A 22,624-nucleotide genomic window follows, 5' to 3' on the forward strand; every position below is an offset into this window, starting at 1 on the left:
AAAAAAAAGCAGACAGCTGGATTGAGGGGTAGATCAAAGCAGTCTGAAATCTGAAGTTAAATGATGCTTATTGCCTCGGTGGTTCTAGGCAGTGCCCTTATCCTCTTTGTTCTTCCACTCTCATCTTGGAAGGCAGAAATTGATTTTTTTTCCCTTCTTAAATTCTAAGGCTGCTCTGAAGATACATGAGAAAATGTGCCTCGTTCCCCAAGTATGGAAGCCAGCAAAAAGCACAGGGAGAGATAGGAACATTCTTAAGGGTTCATCTTACATTGAGAAAGAAAGAAATGAATTAATGGTGCTGTGGTTAAGAACTTACCACCCTAGAGCTCCTGGTAAGGTGGGCCGGCTGCTACCTATGTCGGACTGGGTCTCTGGTCCAGTGGGCCCCAGCCAGCAGAGCAGAGCAATTGATCACCTCTGGGTAGGCAGAGGGCCTATGCTTGTCAGGCAGGATCTTCCCCCTAAATCTGACACTTTCCAGAGAGAGACAGTTGACCCCATTGTTGGTTACTGATGATAACAACCACAGCTGAAGCAGGTGCTGTAGTAGATCCTAGTAACTACTCACACTGTTATTATTACATGCTGGGTTATTCCTAGTTACACAAGCGGTGAAGAATTTCCTACCTCGAAGATGTTTTGAACACTGGACAAACAGGAAAGAACAACACAGCTGGGAAAATGCTGACTGAGAAAAGCTACTGTTTCATAGCACATACAAAAATCAAGCCTCTTTTTTAAAAAATTCTAAGTATTTTGTGACTAGTAGACCTTTGGAACTAGAATTAACTCATCAAATGTGCTATCAGTATATCCTTGTGATCTTTAACTGAACAAACCAGTTTTGGAAAAATACTTTCCTGTGGCCTGAAGCTGAACATTCCAGAGTACAGTTTGTCAAGTAACCTTCTTTTATTCACAGAATCAAAACCCTAAATACTGTTGCCTTTGAGGAGATTTTTCTAATAATCAGTGTAATGTTCCATGATTTCCTTGTTGGAAGCTGTATCGCTAACCATTTGTCAAAGAAGCAGTTGAGTGTTGAACATGCCCATGCTTAGAAATATGAAAAAAAAGTCTTTAAAATTGGGACAATTAAGTTTTCAAAATAGGAATCCCCTGCATCTGGAAGAGACCAAGAGAGAGCCACTGTGCTCTGCAGACTGACCTGGGAAGACCAGTGTCCAGGGGCCCAAGCAACTAACTACCAGATTGTTAATCACTCATCAGAACTAAATGATGTCTGTAGTTTGCTCAGGAGCCTGCAGATCAACACAGGTACTGAAGGAAATAGGTTAAGACTCAGTGAAATCGTGCTGTCATTAAGCAAGAAATTAAACATAAGTTGAAGAACGACTCTCATAACACAGCTATTCTATTTTCTTGGAATATGCAATAAGCAATGGAACAAATTTAATCTGAGCATGGGGGGATTCTTTCACCTCAAAGTATGTATTAGTTTCCATGTTGTGAAATGCCACACAGGACTTCCTGTGGGACACATTAATTGGAATGCTTTTGTGATGTGTGTGCTCAGTGTCAGTTGGTAATCACTTTACTTGCTCAGACTGTCCATCATTTTGAAGTCCCTGTGTTTCTGCAGCAGGACTTGGGATTGATTCCTGCCCCACCCTCTTAATATATTTTGAACTTCTGTAAGTTTGGAATTTTGTTAACTATGTCCCAATGCTTTTACTACTCTGCGGCATCTCAAAGTGAGTTTTGAGCTGAAAAATTTAGCAATCACCATCTCTTAGTAAGAAGAAATCACATTTGGAAAGAACAACAAACTCAACAGAATGGAAGAAAGTTTTGATCATTTTACAGTTGTCTTTCTTGCTGTACAGGAAAGAGTTTTACCATGTGAAAGATTATTTTTCTAGCCTGTCGTGAAAGCTGTTTAGACTTGACAGAACTTTCTTCCCTTTGAGACATTGTTTAACTCATATATTGTCTTTGATTTAAAATATAACATCAAAAATGTATTTTTCTTTTGCTTTTCTTTTTTTTTTTTGTACTGGGGATTGAGTTTGGGCCCTTGTGCTTGTGAGTAGATAGGAGGCAAAACCACTGAGCCAAATCCCTGGCCCAATAAACATATTTCTTAGTAACTAGGTATTTTAATCATCAAGCAGTAAATTTTAGAAATTATGAAGATGGTTAAAAAGGAGGGGATGGGTGAAATGGTGAGACAAGTGGTTGAACCTAAAGCCTCATAAAGTGTGACCCTTTAGGCTGGGGAAGATTAGAGCTATCTTCAACTATGCATCTCTGACTTCATAATAAGTGCATGAGAGGAATTTACGTAGCCACTCAGTATATGCATGTGTGTGTGCCTACTTCAGAAAAAATCATGTCAACAAAAATCCGAAATTATGAGCCCAATAATTCATAGTTATTTTAACTACAAAGTGCATCTTTGTTTAATTGAACATGTTACTGGATTCCTTTAAAGAAGAGACACCATTAAAACATTATTTCATTCATAAAACAAAAGCAAAAAGGGGAAAAGAAATCAGGTATTTTGACCCAGGTATTTTTTGAGAGAACGTCTATAAGAATCAGCTGCATTCTGTTCTCACTGACATTTCAACCAGTCTGGGCCTCAGAACATTTGCTCCAGGCTAATTGCAACCGTCTCGATCCATAATGAAGGCTTTGGCTGGTGACCTTTGTGAGTTACAGTAAGTAAAGCTTCCCTCTGAGAAACCAGCTATTCGATAAACTTTTACCTTTGGAAGATAGGTTATTAGAAGCCTATTGTCTGTGTGTCGACGATATTCAACTCGTGGTGGTTACACAGTGACGCAAGCGATGGCCTTTGTGATTTCAGGCTCTTGTCACTGTGGAAAGTGCATCTGCTCTGCCGAAGAGTGGTTTATTTCCGGGGAATTCTGTGACTGTGATGACAGAGACTGCGACAAGCACGATGGTCTCATCTGCACAGGTGTGGTATTGAGCTACCCTAATTGTTCTTTGCCACAATTTGCAAGGGAGCCAAACGACACCTGCCCCTCAGTGATTTCAGGGACCAGATGGGACGGCATCCATGTAATCAAGGGACAGCTGTTAACAGGAAGTAACGATGAAAGAGGAAGTAAACGTTTGTGAATAGGCACAGACGGAAGGAATTAAGTCAATTACATGATTGTTGGGGGATTTCCTCAAGGTAACCTACCCTACAAATGCACACACACGAATTTATCTATTGGAAAGAAATCGTAACAATCACTTTACTTTTAACATGGTATAGGAGATGGACTATTATTTTAAAGAGGGTCCAAGCACCAAAAGTAAGTGTGTCGGCTTGTTTTCAGGGAACAGCATACATGTGTGTTTGTCGGGGGCAACATATAAAAAAGGCTAACCTCTGTGATTATCAGTGCTGTTCTATTCTGTTGAGTCCCAGTAATTTGTTGTAAAATACATTTGCCTAAACAAGTTACAGGGAAAATGGAATCAGATTTTGTTCTTTTTATTTCTAGCGGAAGCTAAAAATGAATAGTATGTCATTAAATTAGGCATTCATGGTCTGTTACTCTTACACAAGGGTTCTCTTCTAGCTGTCCATCTGGCCTGCCTAGTATTATGGTTTTTCGGTATTTATTAGTAAATCAGGTATAACTCATTCTTAAAGGGACAATAGAATTGGGACATGGCAGCCCGGCTGCCGCAGTCGAGGACAGTTACTGCTTGATTGTAGATTATGGCTCCGAATAGATGCTGTTCATTGTTTGAAAGATCAGACTTTTCTCCATTCCATAAAATGTAATCAATAAGATCATCCTATAACAAACCCTAGAGATGATGACTGAACTGATTTTCCTTAAGAACAAGTAGGATTTATAGTGGGATATTTTAACTTGGTGTATTTTGATCATGACAATGATTCTCATGCGTATTTATTTCATTGCAGGGAATGGAATATGTAGCTGTGGAAACTGTGAATGCTGGGATGGATGGACTGGAAATGCATGTGAAATCTGGCTGGGCACAGAATATCCTTAACAATCCCACGGGAGAGGCTTGGATTCTTATCTTTCTAGATCATTAGAACATATAAATGCAAAGGAAATTGTGTATAATCCATGCTAGGACAGATTTAACAGACTATTGTATGTTTTTCTATTTCTGACTTTCTGAATGAAACCTGGGTACCCATTAAATATGAGTTCAGAAACCTGATATAAATAACACTAGAACAAACTGTTCTTAAGATCAGTGGTTCCTAATGGGGGCGATTTGGCCATGTGGAAGACATTCAACAGTGTCTTTAGACAGTGTTGATTGTCACACTGAGTGGGGTAGAAAGGTGTGCTCTGGACATCTATTTTATTGGTAGAGGCCGAGACAGTGTGTCTACAGTGTGTGACAAAGGATTTACTGGCTCTGAATGCCCATGGTACTGAAGTTGAGAAGAATGAACAGCACAGTTTTCAGAAAACCACATTGCTACACAAGAGTGGCCATGTCAGAATCAAAGGAAAAGATCCAGTCTCATGTAAACCCATCACTCAGATTTTCCTAGGGCTTCTTATCACTCAGCAAGTGGGGACTGTGGAGACAAACACACAGGAGGTATCCTGTGAGTTAGAGAGTCAGCAAATCGAGAGTGCTTCCAAAGGGAAAAAAACTTGTTAACATAGCTAATGAGAAGTTGTCTGTCTCACTTTTAACACACAAAAGAAGATTCTTTTAAGATAAAGGAAGAAATTATGAAAAATGTACAATTTAACTGCTTAAATAAATATGTAAATTGTTTATAGTCTGTGTCAGAATATGTTTACCTATTGAAAATAAGAACCAAAAAAAAAAAGAAAAAGGATATTCATTTTAGGTTCCTAAACTAAAATACCACATTTTAAAGACTGGGCAGGGATTACATATGCAAGAAATAAGATATTTTTCACCACTTAATGTAGACTTTTAAAAAAATACAACACTTAGAAATATGATGAATCTGAAATATGAGAGAAGATGAGTTAATTTCCCTTGAGTCATTTTCTGAGGAAAAGTAGGGTCATGTGAAGCAGCCAAAAATAGCATGTGTAGCAAAATGGCACCTATTCCAAATGCTCAGAAAAGGACCCCGAAATGCTGGAATGTTTTAAATAGAAATTACAAATATTCACTCAGTGATAGAAACAAAATGTTTATTTTCTTAACGGTGAAACTTCGTTCTGTGTGAAATTCACATTGAATTATGAAAATGTACAATTATTGGGACTTTCCTTACATATATACAGCTAGATCTACTTCCACATATTAGTTTAGACAACCTTTAATTATTTAGAGCTTAAAAAAATCCCACGTTTTACTAAGTGAGAATTATTTTGTAAAATCCTAAAATAATGTAGCAAAAGCATTTAAATAATGTTTTAAGATGAAAAAATGTACTTGGAAATATATTTATGATGTAAATATTCTAGAACCATGACTTGGACTTTAAAAGCCAGATGATCAAAATTAAGGAAAATATGCATCCCCTGTTACTTAAAAATTAAATATTGAAAACTATTTTAAGAGAAAGTTTAGTTGATGCTGATTTGTATGATATTAATACAATTCTCATAATTTAGTAGAGTTTTCAAAATTGTTCTCTCTGTCCTGAGCTTAAGGAATGCGATCATATTAGTTTTATCACTGTTACTGAGTATTTTGACTGATGTACCAGTTTTGTACAATGAGAGAAATAGGTGTAGATTATACTGTTTCCTCTTTTCTGTATAAACATTTTAAGCCTCAAACCAACCTACTATACTTAAACAATAGCAAATTTAATGTCTTCTTTGATGGAATTGGGATTCATTACATGATTTAGCCATTGTAATACAGGTGATCTTCAGATTTCCCTAATGCAGTGCTCATGCTTCTATAAAGAACTGAATAGTAACTATTTTAGACTTTGTACACCACATTATCTTTGTCGCATACTCTTTTTTGATTGTTTCCATTAAATATTTTGATGCAGTAAATAGAAGTTCATCCAAACAACTAGTCCATACGAAAACTGATTGAGGGCTGGAATTGGCTCAGAGTTGAGCAGAGTTTGGCAAACTGTTCCACTGGCATTACCCATAATTCCCTGAAGCTCATCGCATAACATCAGGGGTGTCTTATTTTGTACAATTCTCTCTCTGTTATTATTCCTTGTCATTAATAGCAACTGCAACAAAATCTTTTTATATTTTCATTTCAAATCCATCCTCAGCATTTCTGTATGCCAAGTAAAAGATTTTGTATGTTGGAGAAGTTATTACTCCATAAAGTTCAAAATGTGATCTGTCTGCAACTTTGGACAAAGATGAAAATATGTCTAGTTGATCATGTCCCAGGAATGAATTACAACTTATAGAGCAAAACCTGAGCTATAGCGTAAGTCATGTGGTACCTAGTCTTTATTGAACACTTTTTTCTAGAAAAACAGAAATAACTTGTTTTCACTTCTTTCTGTCTGCTATAGTATTGTGTGTATGTGTGTGTGTGGCTTTCACTCTGGCAATGCCAACATCAATATATCTGTAAAGAAGGGGTTGAATTTGCAGATTTTAGATGGAAAGAAAAGAGTCATAGTTATATATTTTCATATAACTTATACCCCCTTAAATGTGTTTTTGTTCTTTGACTTTTGATTTCATTACTAAGGTAGAGCCTCCACTCTTTTTTTTTTTTTTTTTTTTTTTTTTTTTTTTTTCACAAGGCAGGCCACCGAACCGCTGAGCTAAATCCCCGACCCTGAGCCTCCACTCTTTAAAAAGGCAGAGAAAGGACACATTTGTAATGGCTGTGGGGGCAGTCTTATTCATGGTTTTAAAAAATTGCAGTGAGATTAATGACAAGAAATTCACCTATGGTGCTGGTACTGATGCTGTTGGGCAAACCTTCACTGATGAATATCTCCACAGTACTTTTTATTGTATGAAAACAACCAAAGTCCTAAAAATGAAGAAAAGAATCATTGTACTTGCCTTTCTGGGCTCTTGAGCTTACCTAGAATGGAGAGCAGTGGCGGTGAACGTATAGCATGCATGTTGCAGCAGGCTGTCTGCTGTTATTGAAAGCTCTAAAAGGTGAACAAATCCTGGTCTAGATCATATTGGGTGCAGTGATTTTACCACTTTAACTGGAATCACAGTCTCTGCCAGGAGACGTTAGCAACAGACTACATGATAAAACAAGAAGAAAAAAAAACACCCAAATATAAACAACTCAGCCTTCCTTTGCAGACTCAACTATCAAAACTCTGAAACTCCACTCTGTATTCCAGAGTTAACCAACTCCTCATGTTGCCACCTCAGCTAAGAAACCTGAGCTATCAAATATACTCTATTCCAAAGTAATATGATTTGCATTCTTAATTCTGATATGCCTGAATTTTGGAAAATAAATAAACTTTTAATTTGTTTTTCCCTGGATATGTCCTTTTCCTAAAATAAAGTTGAAAATAATTTTTAGTTATTTTCATCTCCTCCTACTGAAATCTTAATCAATCTGATCCCCCCCATAAGTATCCAACATTAACTATCTCTGACATATTAGGGAGAAAACTATAAATGAAGTAATACATGCGTAATGAAAGAACAAGAAAGTTTTTGTTTTACGCGTTTTGTTAGAATGAAATCTGTCCTCATCATCTTGACAGAATGACTGCTGCAGTGCTTTAAGCATTAAGCAGGTGTCCAGGTATGATAAAGAAACTTAGGACTTGCCAAGACGTCAACCACTGGAAGCATGTGAGCAGGTATCCTTTGGGCCTACCGTGGATCTCAGCCACCTGTACCCCAAACAATAAAAACACACAAACATTTAAAACAAGAATCTCTAACTTCACCAGGTTTCATAGTGAAACAATGCTCAGTTCTGCTTTAGTCTTTACTTAGGGTGGACCACTTCATGTCTTCTAACAATTTTTCCATGTAGGGTGGTAGCAAATTTTAGAAAGTAGACTTATAAAAATGATGTCACTTAAAATATCAAAAATTAACATTTCTAAGTATTGTTGAGGTCAATCAGCTATCACAAGTTAGTACAAATAACTCTCCCATACCGGATATGCATGCAGAAAGAATGGGACATTAGAGAGTCTTGATACAATGGACATATGTATGTGGAGATACAAAACACGTGGTCTATTAGGACAAATGAACTCCATCAGATTTACTATACAGAACAGCAATAGTGACAGATTGCGCTGAGTAACAGGAAACTTAATTTCTGAAGGAAAAAAATGATGAAGTCTTATCCCGAAAAAATAGCGAGAGAGGTATCATCAAAGGGCTAAAATTTTCTTTGGCATGGTAAAGGGAGAGATTGAGTTTACCAACTTATTTACATGACATTTCTCTATATACGTTCACGATGCAATGCCATTTTGTTACGTAAAGTTGTCTGATGTTTACTCATATGCCTTCATATAAATATTTTATTCAATATGTTGTATTTGTGAATACAACACATGATATTAAACATGGAAACTGTACAATGTGGACAAACTCTTTGTATGTAAATCGAGTGACACATACCAGCAGTTCCTGATACACAGGGTCCTACTACATGCAGTTCATCGGTGCTGTCCTCTTGCCATGCAATAGGTGAGACCAGACACGGAGCGAATGACCTAAATCACAAGTAACACGGACCCTCTGCAGTATCTAAACATGTATCAGAAGGAAGTACTCTGACATCCACTCTTAGTGTTAAATGCCCTTATAGAACGCCCATAAAAATACAAAACAAAGGTACATATTTACATAAATCTCAATCATTTACAAAAATAAATCTTATCTTAATTTTAACCAATAAACAGGCTTGCGAGGGATAAAGAAACCACAAGCATACTGATTATCAAAACCATAGAGTTGGGGTCCTGTGTGTGTGTGTGTGTGTGTGTGTGTGTGTCATGGTGTAAACAATGTCTACAAGCCCATCTAAATGAAAATGCAAATTATTCAGTTTGCCACATATTATAGGATATATGTCCTCCCTAAATAACTGGTTACTGGATTTCATCTAATACATTTTTAACTTACCCTGTTAAAAACAATGGGTGTGAAAATGGTATAAAAACAAATCCAGACTAGTAAAAGGAATCATTTTGTTGTATTTCTGGTTTAACATTATTGACAGTTCTACTCAAATTTTAGCTAACTTTTTATTTATTAAAGTGGAATCCAATATGAAAATGAAATAAGCATGAACATTAAAATTTATACTGAACTTTTAATCAGCTAAGCAGGCCAAAAATTTTAAATGCTGGGCAAGGGCTGCCATGGAGATTTATGAAAGCAATGACAAAATAATTTCCCAGTAAATACAGTGCAGATGGGGGGAAATGGCAAATGGGCTGCCCTTCCCCCTGGGAATAAAAACAATAGGCCAGTACATTGATCTCACAGATTGTTTTCCATAAACGAGGTTCAGTTTGGTCTCAATTAACTCTTCTGAGAAGAAAACATTGAATTTTATTAAGAGCACACAGAGTTAACAAATATATTTCCAAACAGTTGCGTATTGAACATCGAGAAGCTCGTTATATCTGATATTGAACGTTTTGCATGGACTCTTCACGGGATAGTCAACTATTCCTGGCCCTCCTTGGTAGGTGTCTCCCCTAAGCTCAGAGTCGAAAGGTTGTCAATAAAAAAAAAAAAACGAAGAAAGCAACATAAAAGTAAATAAACCAATGGCCCCCAAACCTGATATATGAGTGTGTTGGTTTGCCTTTATTTTTATCTAGGATAATTCTGAGATCATAGCAAGGCACCTCTAATCCAACCAGGGGGCGAACGGGGACCCCAGAGGCCAAGCTAGAGGTATGTACTGGTGAGGTCCATGGTACCTGACTCAGCATGCTGAGCTAAAAAAAATATTTTTTTCCTAATAGGTCCATTTTAAAAACTTGTCATCAAACACCAAAAATATTAAAGTCTAATTTATACCTAACATTTGCATTGCTGCTGCAGAAAAGAACTCAACAGCCGCCTTGCCCATGCTTGGCTGGGTATGAGTGGAACGCAGCCCAAAACAGGGATGGTATTAGTTCGGTTCATTAAAAACAGGTAGGAGTTGATTGGAAACGGATTTAGGTAGCGCACTTCTTTGTCAGTTGTAATGATTGATCCCCCCTTTTTTCCCAATAATGAAGATGAATAGATGAAAAATGAACCTTAATCAGGCCTACAAGGCCTACAGAATTCTTTGGACCCACTTTCTCAAAAACGAGTGGGTCTTGCTCGCTGGGCAAGGCAAATGTTACCATTACCAGTAAGCTTGTGATATGTAGAAAAAACACACACACACAGAAACTAGAGGGCATGTCAAACACATAACGCAGAGAGCTTTCCATGGACAGTGTTTGACCCTCATCCTACCAACCAATGCCAACCTTGGGAGCGCCATACCTGCTACCAGATAGAGTATATGTGTGTTTAATCAGTAATGTGAGCCAGAGACAACATTCTTAATCTTTAGAGATGCAATTGTAATAATAGGTGTAGAAGACTTCCTGATTCCCTGATTGCTCTCCAAACTAAGCCAACTGCAACATCTCAGATTTAGAGGAACACAATCCCTGCAAAAGGTCACAGACAGTGGAGCAAGCAGCCCTGTAAAAATGGGGAGAAGAGAAATCCATAATAGCACAGTTTTACAGCTTCTAACTAGAAATTACTCAATATTATTGGTGTGCTACAAAATCGAACTTAAACACATGGATTTCGCTGAAACAGGACTCAAAAAGGGTTACGGGAGCTGTCAGCAGGCAAGGTATCGAGTGTACTTGTGAAGTGTGTCATTCACATGAAGTGTCACAGTCACAGAAAAGATAGTAAAAAGGCATTCCATATCTGGTAGGGCATTCCATGGTCTGAGTTTAGCTGGTTGTCCAGGTGTCTTCTTGTGTGGGGGCCACAGGTTGAGATTTATCCTTTTGCAACAAAGAAGTTCTGGGAGAGCAACGGGAAAGCATTCATGTGCCCCCTGCTGCTGTTCCTGGGCCTGGGAGAGGAATGTCTGGAAAGGATAAATCACTCAACTGTGCTCGGCTTGAGAAAGTCACACCACCTGTGAGGATCTGGCTATGTGGTCTTGTTCTTGTTGACTGGTTTTCCTCCATTCATTATTGCCGATGCACTTGTGCTTTTACTTGGCGTCACCCCAGTTTTCGGGACCGTTTCGCCAACATCATGCAAAGATGGTTCTCGGTACATGGCAACTAGTGGTGGGAAGAGAGGAAGAGGAAAAGCAAATGGTGTTTGGTTACATGCAAGAACGGCCCACCTGTACATGCAAAGGAACTCAGTAGCTGACCCATTTTTGTCCTCTTCCCCCATGAAAATAATCCAATTGTGTGTGTGTGTGTGTATGTGCGTGCATGTGTGTGTGTGTGTGTGTGTGTGTGTGTGTTTCACTCTTTCGGGTTCTCTGGTTTATACACCCATAATATGTGCATGTATTCACATGAATTGTTATCCTGGAGGTTTAAATGGGTGTTGTAGCCTCTTTGTGGACTTATCTCTCTCTCTCTCTCTCTCTCTCTCTCTCTCTCTCTCTCTCTCTCTCTCACACACACACACACACACACACACACGCACACCCCACACATTTAAAGAAAAACCCTTTGGTTTCCTTTCCACTGCACAATGATCCAACACTTGAACTTCTCATTTCAATTCTTCTTTTAGAACTGGACTATTCATACCCTAGATCATCGACTTATTTTTCTCCCAAGTGGTTGGAAAGCAACGTAGTCACTCTAGTGCTAGCTTCAAAACAACAATAGAGAACTCCCCTTCTTTAAGTCAGGGCCTTCTGAGATCATTGCTTTGATTTTATTTCCCATACTCATAGAAAGAAATCCTTAAATACCTTAAGGCAACTGTGTGGCCTTTAAATTTTTTATGCCTCATTTTCTGTTATATTATTAAAACTCTCATAACGGAGATATCATTCAGGGAAAACGTGGAGAATGGCAAGATAGCAACAGAGAATAAGGCCCGAGGGAACTGTCTGGTGTCTGGTGGCAAAATCAGTACAGTTCATGAGACATTTTAGAAAACGGGTTCAGGAAGTACTGGGAAAAGGCTTTTAGAACATCTGATACTTGGAGAAAACTAGTTGAGTTAAAGTCATCTACCATAGAACACAAGTAAATAAACTACTCTCAAGCTTGTTAGGTTGAAAAGATTGACGGTTTTTGTTTTTTGAAGAGTCCTTCTGTTGCGTTAGGATAATCTACCATAGGTGTCCTCTGTGTGCACAGAGGTAGAATTTTGCCTTTTTACATCAGTGCATCAGGTGAATTTGCAGCAGTTTGTAGATTAGAAATTCAAATGGATACTGGACCTGTATGAGAAGACTTGGCCAGGAGGAAGGAGGAACAAATGCGTATCCTTGAAACACCTCCCACTTTCTTGCCCCCATGACTAATTAAATTACGAGATCAAAGCATTGACTTAAGATTATTTCCTTGATAAAGTTGCATAACAAATATGGATGCCCTATCAATAGTAAATCAGTGCCTAATTTGTTCTGACATTTGCAATAATATAATTTACAGCCTGCATCAGTTTTGAAACTTTGAAATTAATATTACCCTGTCATGTAAATGCATTATAAACTCTGTCATTATAGTGCTTACTCCCCTGTTTTTTAGAGTGCTTCTGACTGATAATTATTTGAAAATTGATGGAAAGGACTATTTCCATTCCTCACATATAAACACACACACAACACTCAGAGACAACAATTCAACATATGACAGAAACACCAAAATAATATTATGTTACATCATTAGAACCTCATATATTTCCTATGGGCTCCAAAAATTAATTGCTTTTCACATTTTACCTCAGTTAAGGGACATAAAGTCCTATTGTTTTTCATTACTTTTGTGCAGTTAAAAGTTAAGGTTTTAGAAATTTAGTCTGCTCATGTCTATGTTCAAATCATATGATTAGTGAGAAGAGTCTAAATAAGGTAGCAAACAAACAGATTTCTATAGCGCTATTATGGGCTGTTTTTTATTCTTCATCTGCATTTTAATATTGGCAAGTCTAATGGAATTATATCAAGAGCTATTTGAAATAACAAATCCTATCGTAGTTATGTTATTTAGGAAGAACAGAGAAGCAGAGTAACTTATTTTACTCCAATTTTCCTTATGATGTACCATATAATGAAAAGCATTTACTTATATATCAGACTGAAATATGCGCTTTCATAAATAGGCCCTAGTGGCTGTTTGGACTTCAACTAATCATTGTAGAAGAAATTTAATTAAGACTGAGAGGCAGCTAAAAATCTTTGAGACTATGAAGACAATATTAACCAACAGGACTAATTTTCCAAATTTAGAGAAACATACTTTCTTATAGACTCACAGATAATGACAAGTTCACTGTAAAAGTTTCAGATGTTTCTATTTAGAGAACATATTGCAAAACTAATACGTATTTCTCTTGATGGCTAGGGAAACTGAACTAAGCTAGCTTAAAATATTTATTCAGTTATTATAGATCTGATCTTCTGCAAGCAAGTGAACAAAAATATATGAATAAAAACATTTTTAAAGTATTAAAGCAAGCTTTACGCCAGAATTATTGCAGTAGGGGAAAGAGATCTCAGTATGGGAGTTAGGCTCTATTCTGAACTCAGTGTGGACCAATGGGGATATCAGACCAGGAGCAGGGATGAAATCAACGCACAGAAATAACCCTAAGAGGGAACATCAGACAGAGGGCTTTCTAGTGAGACAGACCTAAAAGGATTCATGCTGAAGACAGGTGAGTATGATTGGATATCAAAGTGGGGGATCTGAAGAGATATTAAAGATGGCAAGATCTGAGGGAGATTCTCTCTACAACGATCAGTAAAATCCTTTCTACTCCTAGGTAATGTGGGCCAGACATGAGGAAACCAGGGTCAAGGCCTGGAAGGTGAACAGGAGCCCAACCCAAGTTCAGACAGGAGAGTCTTTCTCAATGGGTTGGAAAGCCAGTAAAATGGCAGCATCATATTGACACCAGTAAGAGTTTGAAGGGAAAGGAATGAAATTCTGAGTGTAGATATTATGAACTCCTTAAATGCCAATGCAGATTTTCAAACAAGGAATGAAAATGCCACCAAAGCTTCTTACCTGTTTTTAATTTTTAGTAATTATTATAATCCACATGAAAAGACCCTCTGGGGTCTCCACTTCAAAAAATATAAAGGTTCTGGAGGCCGATGTACCAATATGGAGTAACCCCAGCCAGAACTGTTTGGGTCTTGCTATGACCTTGGAAGGTGCCATTTCTAGCCCCTGTGTGCATCTCTAGTTTTGGTTCTTTTAGCACAGATCGGTGGCTTTGGTGATCACAAGGACTTTGACTACAGTGAGTTTTTCTTTGCTTTGTTCATACTCTTATTTCTTTAGAAGACACTTTTGAATAGCCTCAAAATCAATTTTATTTTTGTGGCTCTCAAAAAAAAGTTACATAAATAAAAGTAAATAACCCTTCTAGCAGAATAACTAGTGAGAAAAGTACAGGTGTTTCTAACTAATTATCAGAACTGTTTAGCCTGTTCCTTGGGATCTGATCAAAGTAAATGTGAAGACCCCATTGTTTAAAAGTGATGAGATAATTTTTTTTTAAATTTATGAGTTTGGAAGGAGATGTGCGATGTCAAGAAGATCTTTAAGGGTCACTTCGTTTTTGTAAATTATAAAAATTTACAAATACGGCATTACTTGTGAACAAACTGCAAAAATGAGGAGATGCTTTTGATTCCATATGCAAACTCTATTTTTAATGTACTGATCATCATAAATTTGTAATATCATTGTCTATCTAAATATAATTTTTTCAATTAATGAATTAAAATGACCTAGAGGTTAGAGTGGTTGTAGTAGTATCTCGATATATATCATCAATTGTACATACATACACAATACACACACACAGGTACACACAAGTGTTTGAAGGACACAGTGTTTCCTCCCCCCGTTCCATTCCTTCTGCCTTCCTCCTTTCCTTCCCTTGTGTTGCTGGGAATTATGTGAACTCAGGACTTCACATGTGCTAATCACTCAGCTACATGTCTAGCCCCAGAAAGCTTAAATGAGCAACTTAAGTACACATTTGTGCAAGTACCACCCAGATCAAAATAAAGGACATTTTGAGTACAGAGAATGAAGCACATGACATGAGAGTCTGTGGAGATTCCCTTAGCCACGCACAGCTATCAAGGTAAAAACTAAAGCAGGTGCTAAGTCTGATGAGGACAATGCCCACCAACACTCACCTTCCAATGGCTTGGGTAGAAAATGAGCTGCTGGTTTGGTTTTCTTTACTCTGTTCCCTTTCATAACTTGCCCTTCCTTATTTAATCCCAAAAACCAGGCTCTACCAGATTCCTGTTGTCTGTACAGCATGGATGAGTAGATTACATAATAGTTTTCAAAAACAGACTCTTTAAATTTGCATTCAGGGGTAAAAAGTTCCTGTGGAGAAAATAGAAAAAAAAAAAAAGTTAGAGGAAGGAAAAGGATTTTCACAGTGCTTTCCACTTAATCTCAGAATTTCACCCAACATGGTGAGAAAATGTCAGCCCTCTGGTGGAGATGGGTAGATCCACTTCTTTTGAAGACAGTGATTGTCTGTTCACTCTTTCAAAACAAAAAGAATTGAGCAGAATCTGTTCCTTTGGGAACACATGTACACAGAACTATGACTGCCCTTTAATAGACATAAGCAAGCTAAATATTTTTGCTAAAACAGACTAGAGTTCAAACAGACTTATAAACAGCCAGGGAGCATTAAAGTACCATTATATATTCATAAACAACAAAAATAAAATATATGTGTCAGTTATAATCTGCTTGACATATTTCTTTAGGAATAATCATGCGAAACTTTTAACAGTTGCTGGTTGTAATTTGGATCAATGGCTTTGCAGGCTGATACATTTACATTCTCCCTATGAAATAATCAACTGAAACTTCAAAACAAAACCATGACAATCAGCAAGTACACAATTTAGCCAGCAGAGATTTTTCTGGGTAACACCAGAGGCCAGATGTCATGTTAGCTGATCACAGTGACAAGAGCTGGTAGTATCTGGTTTCGGGCCATAAAGCCTCATCGGAATTCCAGAAGGTAAATATCAAGAGTTGTCCTGAAAGAAAGCTGTCAGACATTTTGGGGAAGAGGAAAACATGTTAAATACCACTAGGCTCACCCATTATCCACAGGTAGCAAAGAGCGTATTAATTTCAGAACATCATTAATATCACAAATTGAGATGATTTCTAAATACTTGTAAAAATTCTTATTTTAGAATGAATAATGATGAATATGACAATTTGTATTTCCATGAACATGAAAAGTTGCAATCCACAAGTATTGTGTTAGATATCTATTAAGTATAATTTTAAACTTTGAATTTCCTATTACAAACCATGGAAGACAGTTAAGCTTATTTAAAATGGTGACTGCTTAACACTGTGTAGTCTATGCACATGAAACACAGATGCAAAGTGGCTTTATTTTCATTGGTCCTTTTAATAAAGATCACTGCACTGAAAAATATACACAGATTTTCATTTTACCTCAGTATATTTTACCATTGTAGAAAATAACTTCTGGTTTTCTTTTAAAAAATATGTTGCATATGCACTCTGAAAAAACCATTTAGGATCTAAACAACAAAAAAATCTCTAAGGTGAATATATGCTAACTATCGTAATGAATGTGCTATGATTGTACATAGGAAATTTATTTCAATATTTCCCAGAGTCACTGATCAGATGGTACTTTTAGCAAGATGCAATTAATTTGGAACACTCCCTAACTAGCTAATTCTCTGAGAGTAAATAGGTTTCTAAGGGGAATGGATTTTGCTGATGGCCGATGTTTTTCATGACAAGGCGACAGATAAATCTATCAACAGGATAAGAGTCAAGAAAACAAAAGACAGGCTAGCACGGTCATAAATTCTGGCATGTCAACTTGACTTAAGACCCGCGTAGTGGGTTAGTGAATTCTGGTGCACCCATGGATAACTGACACGTAGGCCAGCAGACAGATGGCAGAAGACCCAGCTGGGACAGATGGCATCAACCAAGAGACTTGCAGCGTGGACAAAATAAAAGGGGAAGAAGAAGAAGGAAGTGCCCATTCCCTTTTGTAAGAGCTCCAGTCTTTGTCCTTGCATTTGGACGTGGGTCTCCATTTCTTCAGCCTTCTAATGTACTCCTCAGCCTCCTAACAAAGACTCAAGCACTAACACTACAGTGAGCCTCTAGGCCTAGCATGCCCAGCTGCTGTGGGATCCTCTGGCTCTCCTGTGCACAGATGGGCATTTTGGATTCTTCCATCTCAATCCTGGAAACAGTCATTGTAAGTCTTCTGCCTCTGATCCTGTAAGCCTACCCTTTGTACAGCTATGCATGTAGTTATATAGATTCTGCTCTTCTGGAGAGCCAGAAATCAGGTAACCACCCACCAAAGGAATTCGTGTAGATCTTCACTTCTTCTAGATTATGCTATCCCAGGTTCAGTAAGATTCCATCAAAGCAATTGCTTTGGCTTCCCAATCAATTCTAGTTCCCCAAGTATCCTCCTACTAGGTCTAGGGGTCTCCCAATAAGCAAGTGTTCAGCTGAGGCAGTTTCTAAGCCTTGCTTCAGAAAAGAAAAAAATCTGATGAAGTAGTATATATGCACACCTGAGTGGTGGGCAAACCAAATGGAATGCGATAAAGCTGGCCTGTCCCCAAAAAGCATACTCTGAGAAACTAAACCTTCTAGAACAGACAGGTAGACTATGACATGTGGCTTTTCTTTTTATTAAGGTTGGCCAAGACATCTAAGCATCCAAGCATTATATCTACTGTTTGAAAATCACTGTGGAGTAAAATGATAAGAATCACCCTGGCAGGTAGGGGAAAGGAAAGAGGGAAAACAAAAAATATGAGAAAAGGAAAAAATGGAAGCAAAGTCTTTGTAAATAGGGGAGGGAGAAAAGGGTGAAGGGAGGGCAGGGGGATGGGGAAAAATGAGAACCAAGATCTGTCATGTGAAGGTACAAGATCCCGATGATGAAGGTAACTGAACTGTATACCTAAAAAGTACCAATAAACTCAATGGGGAAAAAAAATCACACTGGCAGGTCACTCAGAGAAAGATGGCTTCGGCCTTCTGAGCCATGGGGTTTTCTGGCCAAGGCCTGATCCATGCTGATGTGAGGGTATCACTAATGCTCATCCTTTATTGATGGATGTCAGGACCTGCAGTTCTGGAAATGTAGATCCACCAAGGGGTTCGTCTGACCGTTTCTGCCTCATGTGCAGAACATGGAGGACACTTCTTATGCCTCCACTCTGAACAGGCTGATTGGAATACAAAGGAGAAGGGAGACTCCTAGTTGGGAAGGAGTACTTTATTGCCAGTGGATCCTTCAGGACTTCCGATCCTACATCGATCTTCTCAGATGCGTGTTTGCATCTTAGGATTTTAAGTCAGTTAATTCCACAGCTTCGTTTTGTGATTTCACAGGTATGTGATTCTCTTGTTCTATGCAACTGACGACCATTGCCTTCATAATGAAGGTAGAGATTGGTCGAGACATTTTTAGCTATTTTTAATTCCTGGCTATACAATTAAATCACACACACACACACACACACACACACACACACACACACATGCAGAGACTCACACAAAATGTCCATAGATGTTAAGCATAGTAAAATTTCTCGAACTTAATTTTCAAGAACTTAATCTGTCCCTCAAAGAATGAAGCTAAAGATAATGGCAGTATTCTCGTGAGAAGTAATAGAATTAATGAAAGCTGAAGCACTTACTATTTATTTGGTGTCATAAGGAATAAATATGCTTTCAGTACATAAATGGAAGGCAATGCAACAGATGAATACTGTCTGTGGAGTGAGATCTTCAGGGTCCAATCCCGGTCCTGCTCCTTACTAGCAGTGCGTACCTGGAGGAAATTGCTTAATTTCTCTGGGATTTAGTTTCCTTTTCTCTAAAACAAGGACAAAAATGATAGGCTAATAAGATAGTTGGAAAGACTGGCTGAATACCTATTAGAAGAGCATGAGACAAATGGTAAATACTCAATAATTATTCCAAAATGGATCTTCTGTTGTTTACAGTAAAAAAATATATAAAATGTATCAGGCCTTCTAAGTCTATCAAGATTGCAGCAGATCATCAGTTCATGAGCGCAGCATTCTCTTAGGTATTGGGCAGATTATCAGTCATACTGAAAGTATAAGAGCAGCCATGAATTTCATAAGAAAGGACAGAGTTACGGTAGATGTCTGTTTCAAATGCTGGAGTGACTACAGGCGGAGCAGTGGTGTTGTGACCGATGAGCAACAGGGAATCATCCCGGCCTGGTCCAAGAATGGAGTCTGCGCAGAGCTGCCGGCATCGTGGAGCAGAAGTGGAGGATGCTGTGGGAGGGGAAGGCAGGACTGAGAGCCGTGGTACAGTGTCCTGTGCATCAATAAACAAATCGCACCTCTTGCTAATGACAGGAAGGCATTACCACTCCTGAAATAGCAAGAAAATAATAACACAGCCTGAGGAGAATTTCATAAATACAAAACTGTTGTCAATGTGCAGGACAGTTTGGAGAAGTTAGCAACATTTCCATACTACTGTGACGACTCCTAGTATCCCACAAAATGGACTAAAAGGCTGCTTGTAAAATAGGTGTATCTGTGTTTTCAGGTGAAGTGTTAGAATTAACATAATATATAGAGAAGCAAGGGTGCAAACTAAGGGAGAGAGATTCCCAGAATCATGGCGCATTATTAAGTGGAGTGCTGAAATTCTGGTAGCCAGGATGAAATGACAAAAACAACACATTATAAAAGTTATTCAAGAGAGAAAAATCTTTCCTTTCTGTTGGCATTGAATTCTAAAAGTTATTTCCTTACAAAATTATTTCCTATAAAAATGACCTTAATTATCATAAAGAAGAAATGCTCTTGATAGAAGATACAGTCGCAATTCTGGTTCAAGTCCTGTAAAATGTCTCAGGGAGACTGAATGCATTGAAAAAATCCACTAAGTGGAACTGGAAATAATCGAACAGATCTTCCCAGACCACGTGCACATCAGGGGCCACAAACCCAACTGCCTATGATGCAGGAGTAAAGCAAGCTCGCCCAACCATGACTGACCGCTCTGCAGAAAAGTAGGAGACAAAGGCACAGAAAGACTGATGCACACTAGTACAGGAGCACTGGCTCTCACGTGAAAATGAACGCCTTCAACATAGACCCTATTTTTCAAAGTAAGAAATACCAGGATATACATAAAATCTTCTAATGTGGCAACTCTTTAACATTAAATGGATCAAGGGGCTGAGGGGACCAAGAGGCAGAGATGAAAACTGTGAGCCTCTGGGTGGAGACCTGCAATGGAGGGTGGCTGGAAAAGGACTAAAAACAAGGGAACCCAGGCTACTCATCAGTGCAGCTATAATCTGGTTTATGGTTTTTACACTCCTGCCTAATATAATGATACTAACAGTGAAACACTAAACATGGCGGTAACAGTATAAAATGCTTATTTAGATTTAGGCTTACATATAAACTCTTTGAAAATGTGATAGCTAAGGAATCTGATGTGTCTTTTTCTCCTCTTTCCTTCCTAGTTTTAGAACCAGCACCAGTTCAACAACAAAACCAACAACAGTTGAGTTCCAGCAGACACTTAAATTCTAATTTGCACCAATGCCAGACTAAAAATCATGGACTAGAAAAGCTTGACAATTAAAACAGAAATTCCATATCTCCTTTGATGTTGTGGCTGTTTTTGAAACGAAAGCACCATCTGTGGTGTACTTATTATCGTAACAGGAGCAGCAGAATCCCTCTTCTCAGGGCAATGTCTTTGATTGGGAAAACATCCTGGTAGGGCATTTGCATGTAAAAAGATAGGTTTCTGAGCCTGGATGAAAGGAGGGTGCTTAGGGAAGAGAGGTCCAGGGTCCCCAATTCATAAGGAGTGAATGAGTCATAAGCCAAGATGATCTGGTAGAATCGCAACCTCAGCACTGAAACTGACCTTGAGGGTCTAACCCACCAGGTGTGTTAAGCTGTAGCCCTCAGGACAAAAACAGCTCCCATCCATTTTGGAAAGTGAGGTTTTACTGAAACACAGGCACTTCGATCTGGTCAGTTAATGTCCGTGTCTGCATTCATGCTATAGAGCTCAGAGCTAGGTAACTGATACAGAGATCATACAACCCCTAAAGTTTAAGGTGTTTTATGGTCATTTGCTGAAAACATTTGTCATCCCTGGTGTAAGATCGACTCTGAGGGCTCTTCCTCACTGGAAGAGGGATTGTCAATACAATATCAAAATCTTAAGAAGCTATGTGTTGCAAGGTTAAACTTATACCACACATGTTTTCATGTACCTAAATATATATGATTGCCAGAACTCCATCTTTGGAAAAGCCTTCAGGTTCTGTTAGGAGCCTGGGTTTCCCTTACTAATATTCAGTAATAGCCCACAAGTGCCATTTAGTATATCACCCTGGTGGGAACTGTGACTCAGTGAGGATTATGTTTTTTTTGTTGTTATTGTTCATACTTCCCTGTTTGCCTAGCACCATCATTTCAAGGAGAAAATGTAAAAAGGGGTACAATACTAATTTTTCAGCACTTGTCAGTTTCAAGACAATTTCAAAATAAATCACAAAGAGGAAATGGAAAAGTGATATTATATACAGTAGCCAAGAGCACATAATGAACATATGATAAATACTCACTATAAGTTTTTTACTAACCGGTATTCCGTCATCATCACCAAAGCTATTCTGCTCCCACAACTGCCCTGTAATAATCAAGACCCCGCAGTTCTCAGTAGGATTGTTCTCCCAAGAATTCAACCCAGGGAAAATAAACCTCACGTTCTAATTCATACTTGGAAAATAATTTTAAAAGCACAAAAGTATTTTTGAAATATCAAATAAGAGAATAGAGGTGAAAAGTAATGTGAAAACTATAAATTGAATTGTAGGCCGTATATCTATATTTATAAACTATAAATTGAGTCAAAGAACAACTCAAACATTAACCGTTATCATGAACAAGGTTGTTATTATTCTTAACAGGTTTCAAATTAGGCCCTTGATATGGGAATCCTAATTGAATTTCAGCTGCATTCTCAGTACTTTTTCTGCTTCTCTACATTTTGCAGATGTGGACTGCTGAAAATTAACCTGAGGTCAGCAAAGATTTGTCCCAATTGCCTTAATCACCTAGTTTTATAATCTATTATATCTTATAATGATCCTATTCTGAAGCTACTCAGTTTTTAAGAAAGAAATTTAGAGTGCTACTTATAAAGGAAAGAATAGCTGAACATTTAAAGAGATTTTAGAGACATGAAGTTTAAAACAGAAAATATTTGTAATCAATGTCCAGAAACAGACATTTAAGCTGACTAATGCATTTCATATATCTGAAATTCTATATGATCAAAAATGTATAATAATTGGGCTATGACTACTGGCTATAGGGGAAACTAGTAAATTGTGTATGTTGTTTAAACAAATATATAATTATATGTGTTTAAGAGACAGCTTTTATTTGATAACGG

The 22,624-nt window shown here is 37.9% G+C and overlaps 2 protein-coding genes across 3 annotated transcripts in view; one reads left to right on the top strand and one right to left on the bottom strand.

Annotated features, from left to right (window-relative positions):
- Positions 1-6,430, top strand: part of Itgbl1 (integrin subunit beta like 1) — a gene marked incomplete at its 5' end in the record, with an annotated part of 218,722 nt that extends 212,292 nt beyond the window's left edge. Inside the window, 2 exons of the mRNA XM_010604622.2 lie at positions 2,837-2,950; positions 3,920-6,430. Coding sequence (XP_010602924.2) covers positions 2,837-2,950; positions 3,920-4,011 — 206 coding nt within the window. The remainder of the gene's footprint in view (positions 1-2,836; positions 2,951-3,919) is intronic.
- A 4,527-nt stretch (positions 6,431-10,957) lies between these two features.
- Positions 10,958-22,624, bottom strand: part of Fgf14 (fibroblast growth factor 14) — a 621,549-nt gene continuing 609,882 nt past the window's right edge. For both annotated transcript variants that reach the window (XM_010604625.3, XM_019204589.2), the window contains exons 4-5: positions 15,286-15,484; positions 10,958-11,215 (exon numbers count right to left, since the gene is read on the bottom strand). In XM_010604625.3, coding sequence (XP_010602927.1) covers positions 11,079-11,215; positions 15,286-15,484 — 336 coding nt within the window. In that variant the 3' untranslated portion in view covers positions 10,958-11,078. The remainder of the gene's footprint in view (positions 11,216-15,285; positions 15,485-22,624) is intronic.

Source organism: Fukomys damarensis, unplaced genomic scaffold (assembly GCF_012274545.1).
Source record: "Fukomys damarensis isolate Sample0158 unplaced genomic scaffold, DMR_v1.0_HiC HiC_scaffold_6, whole genome shotgun sequence".
NCBI lineage: Eukaryota > Metazoa > Chordata > Mammalia > Rodentia > Bathyergidae > Fukomys > Fukomys damarensis.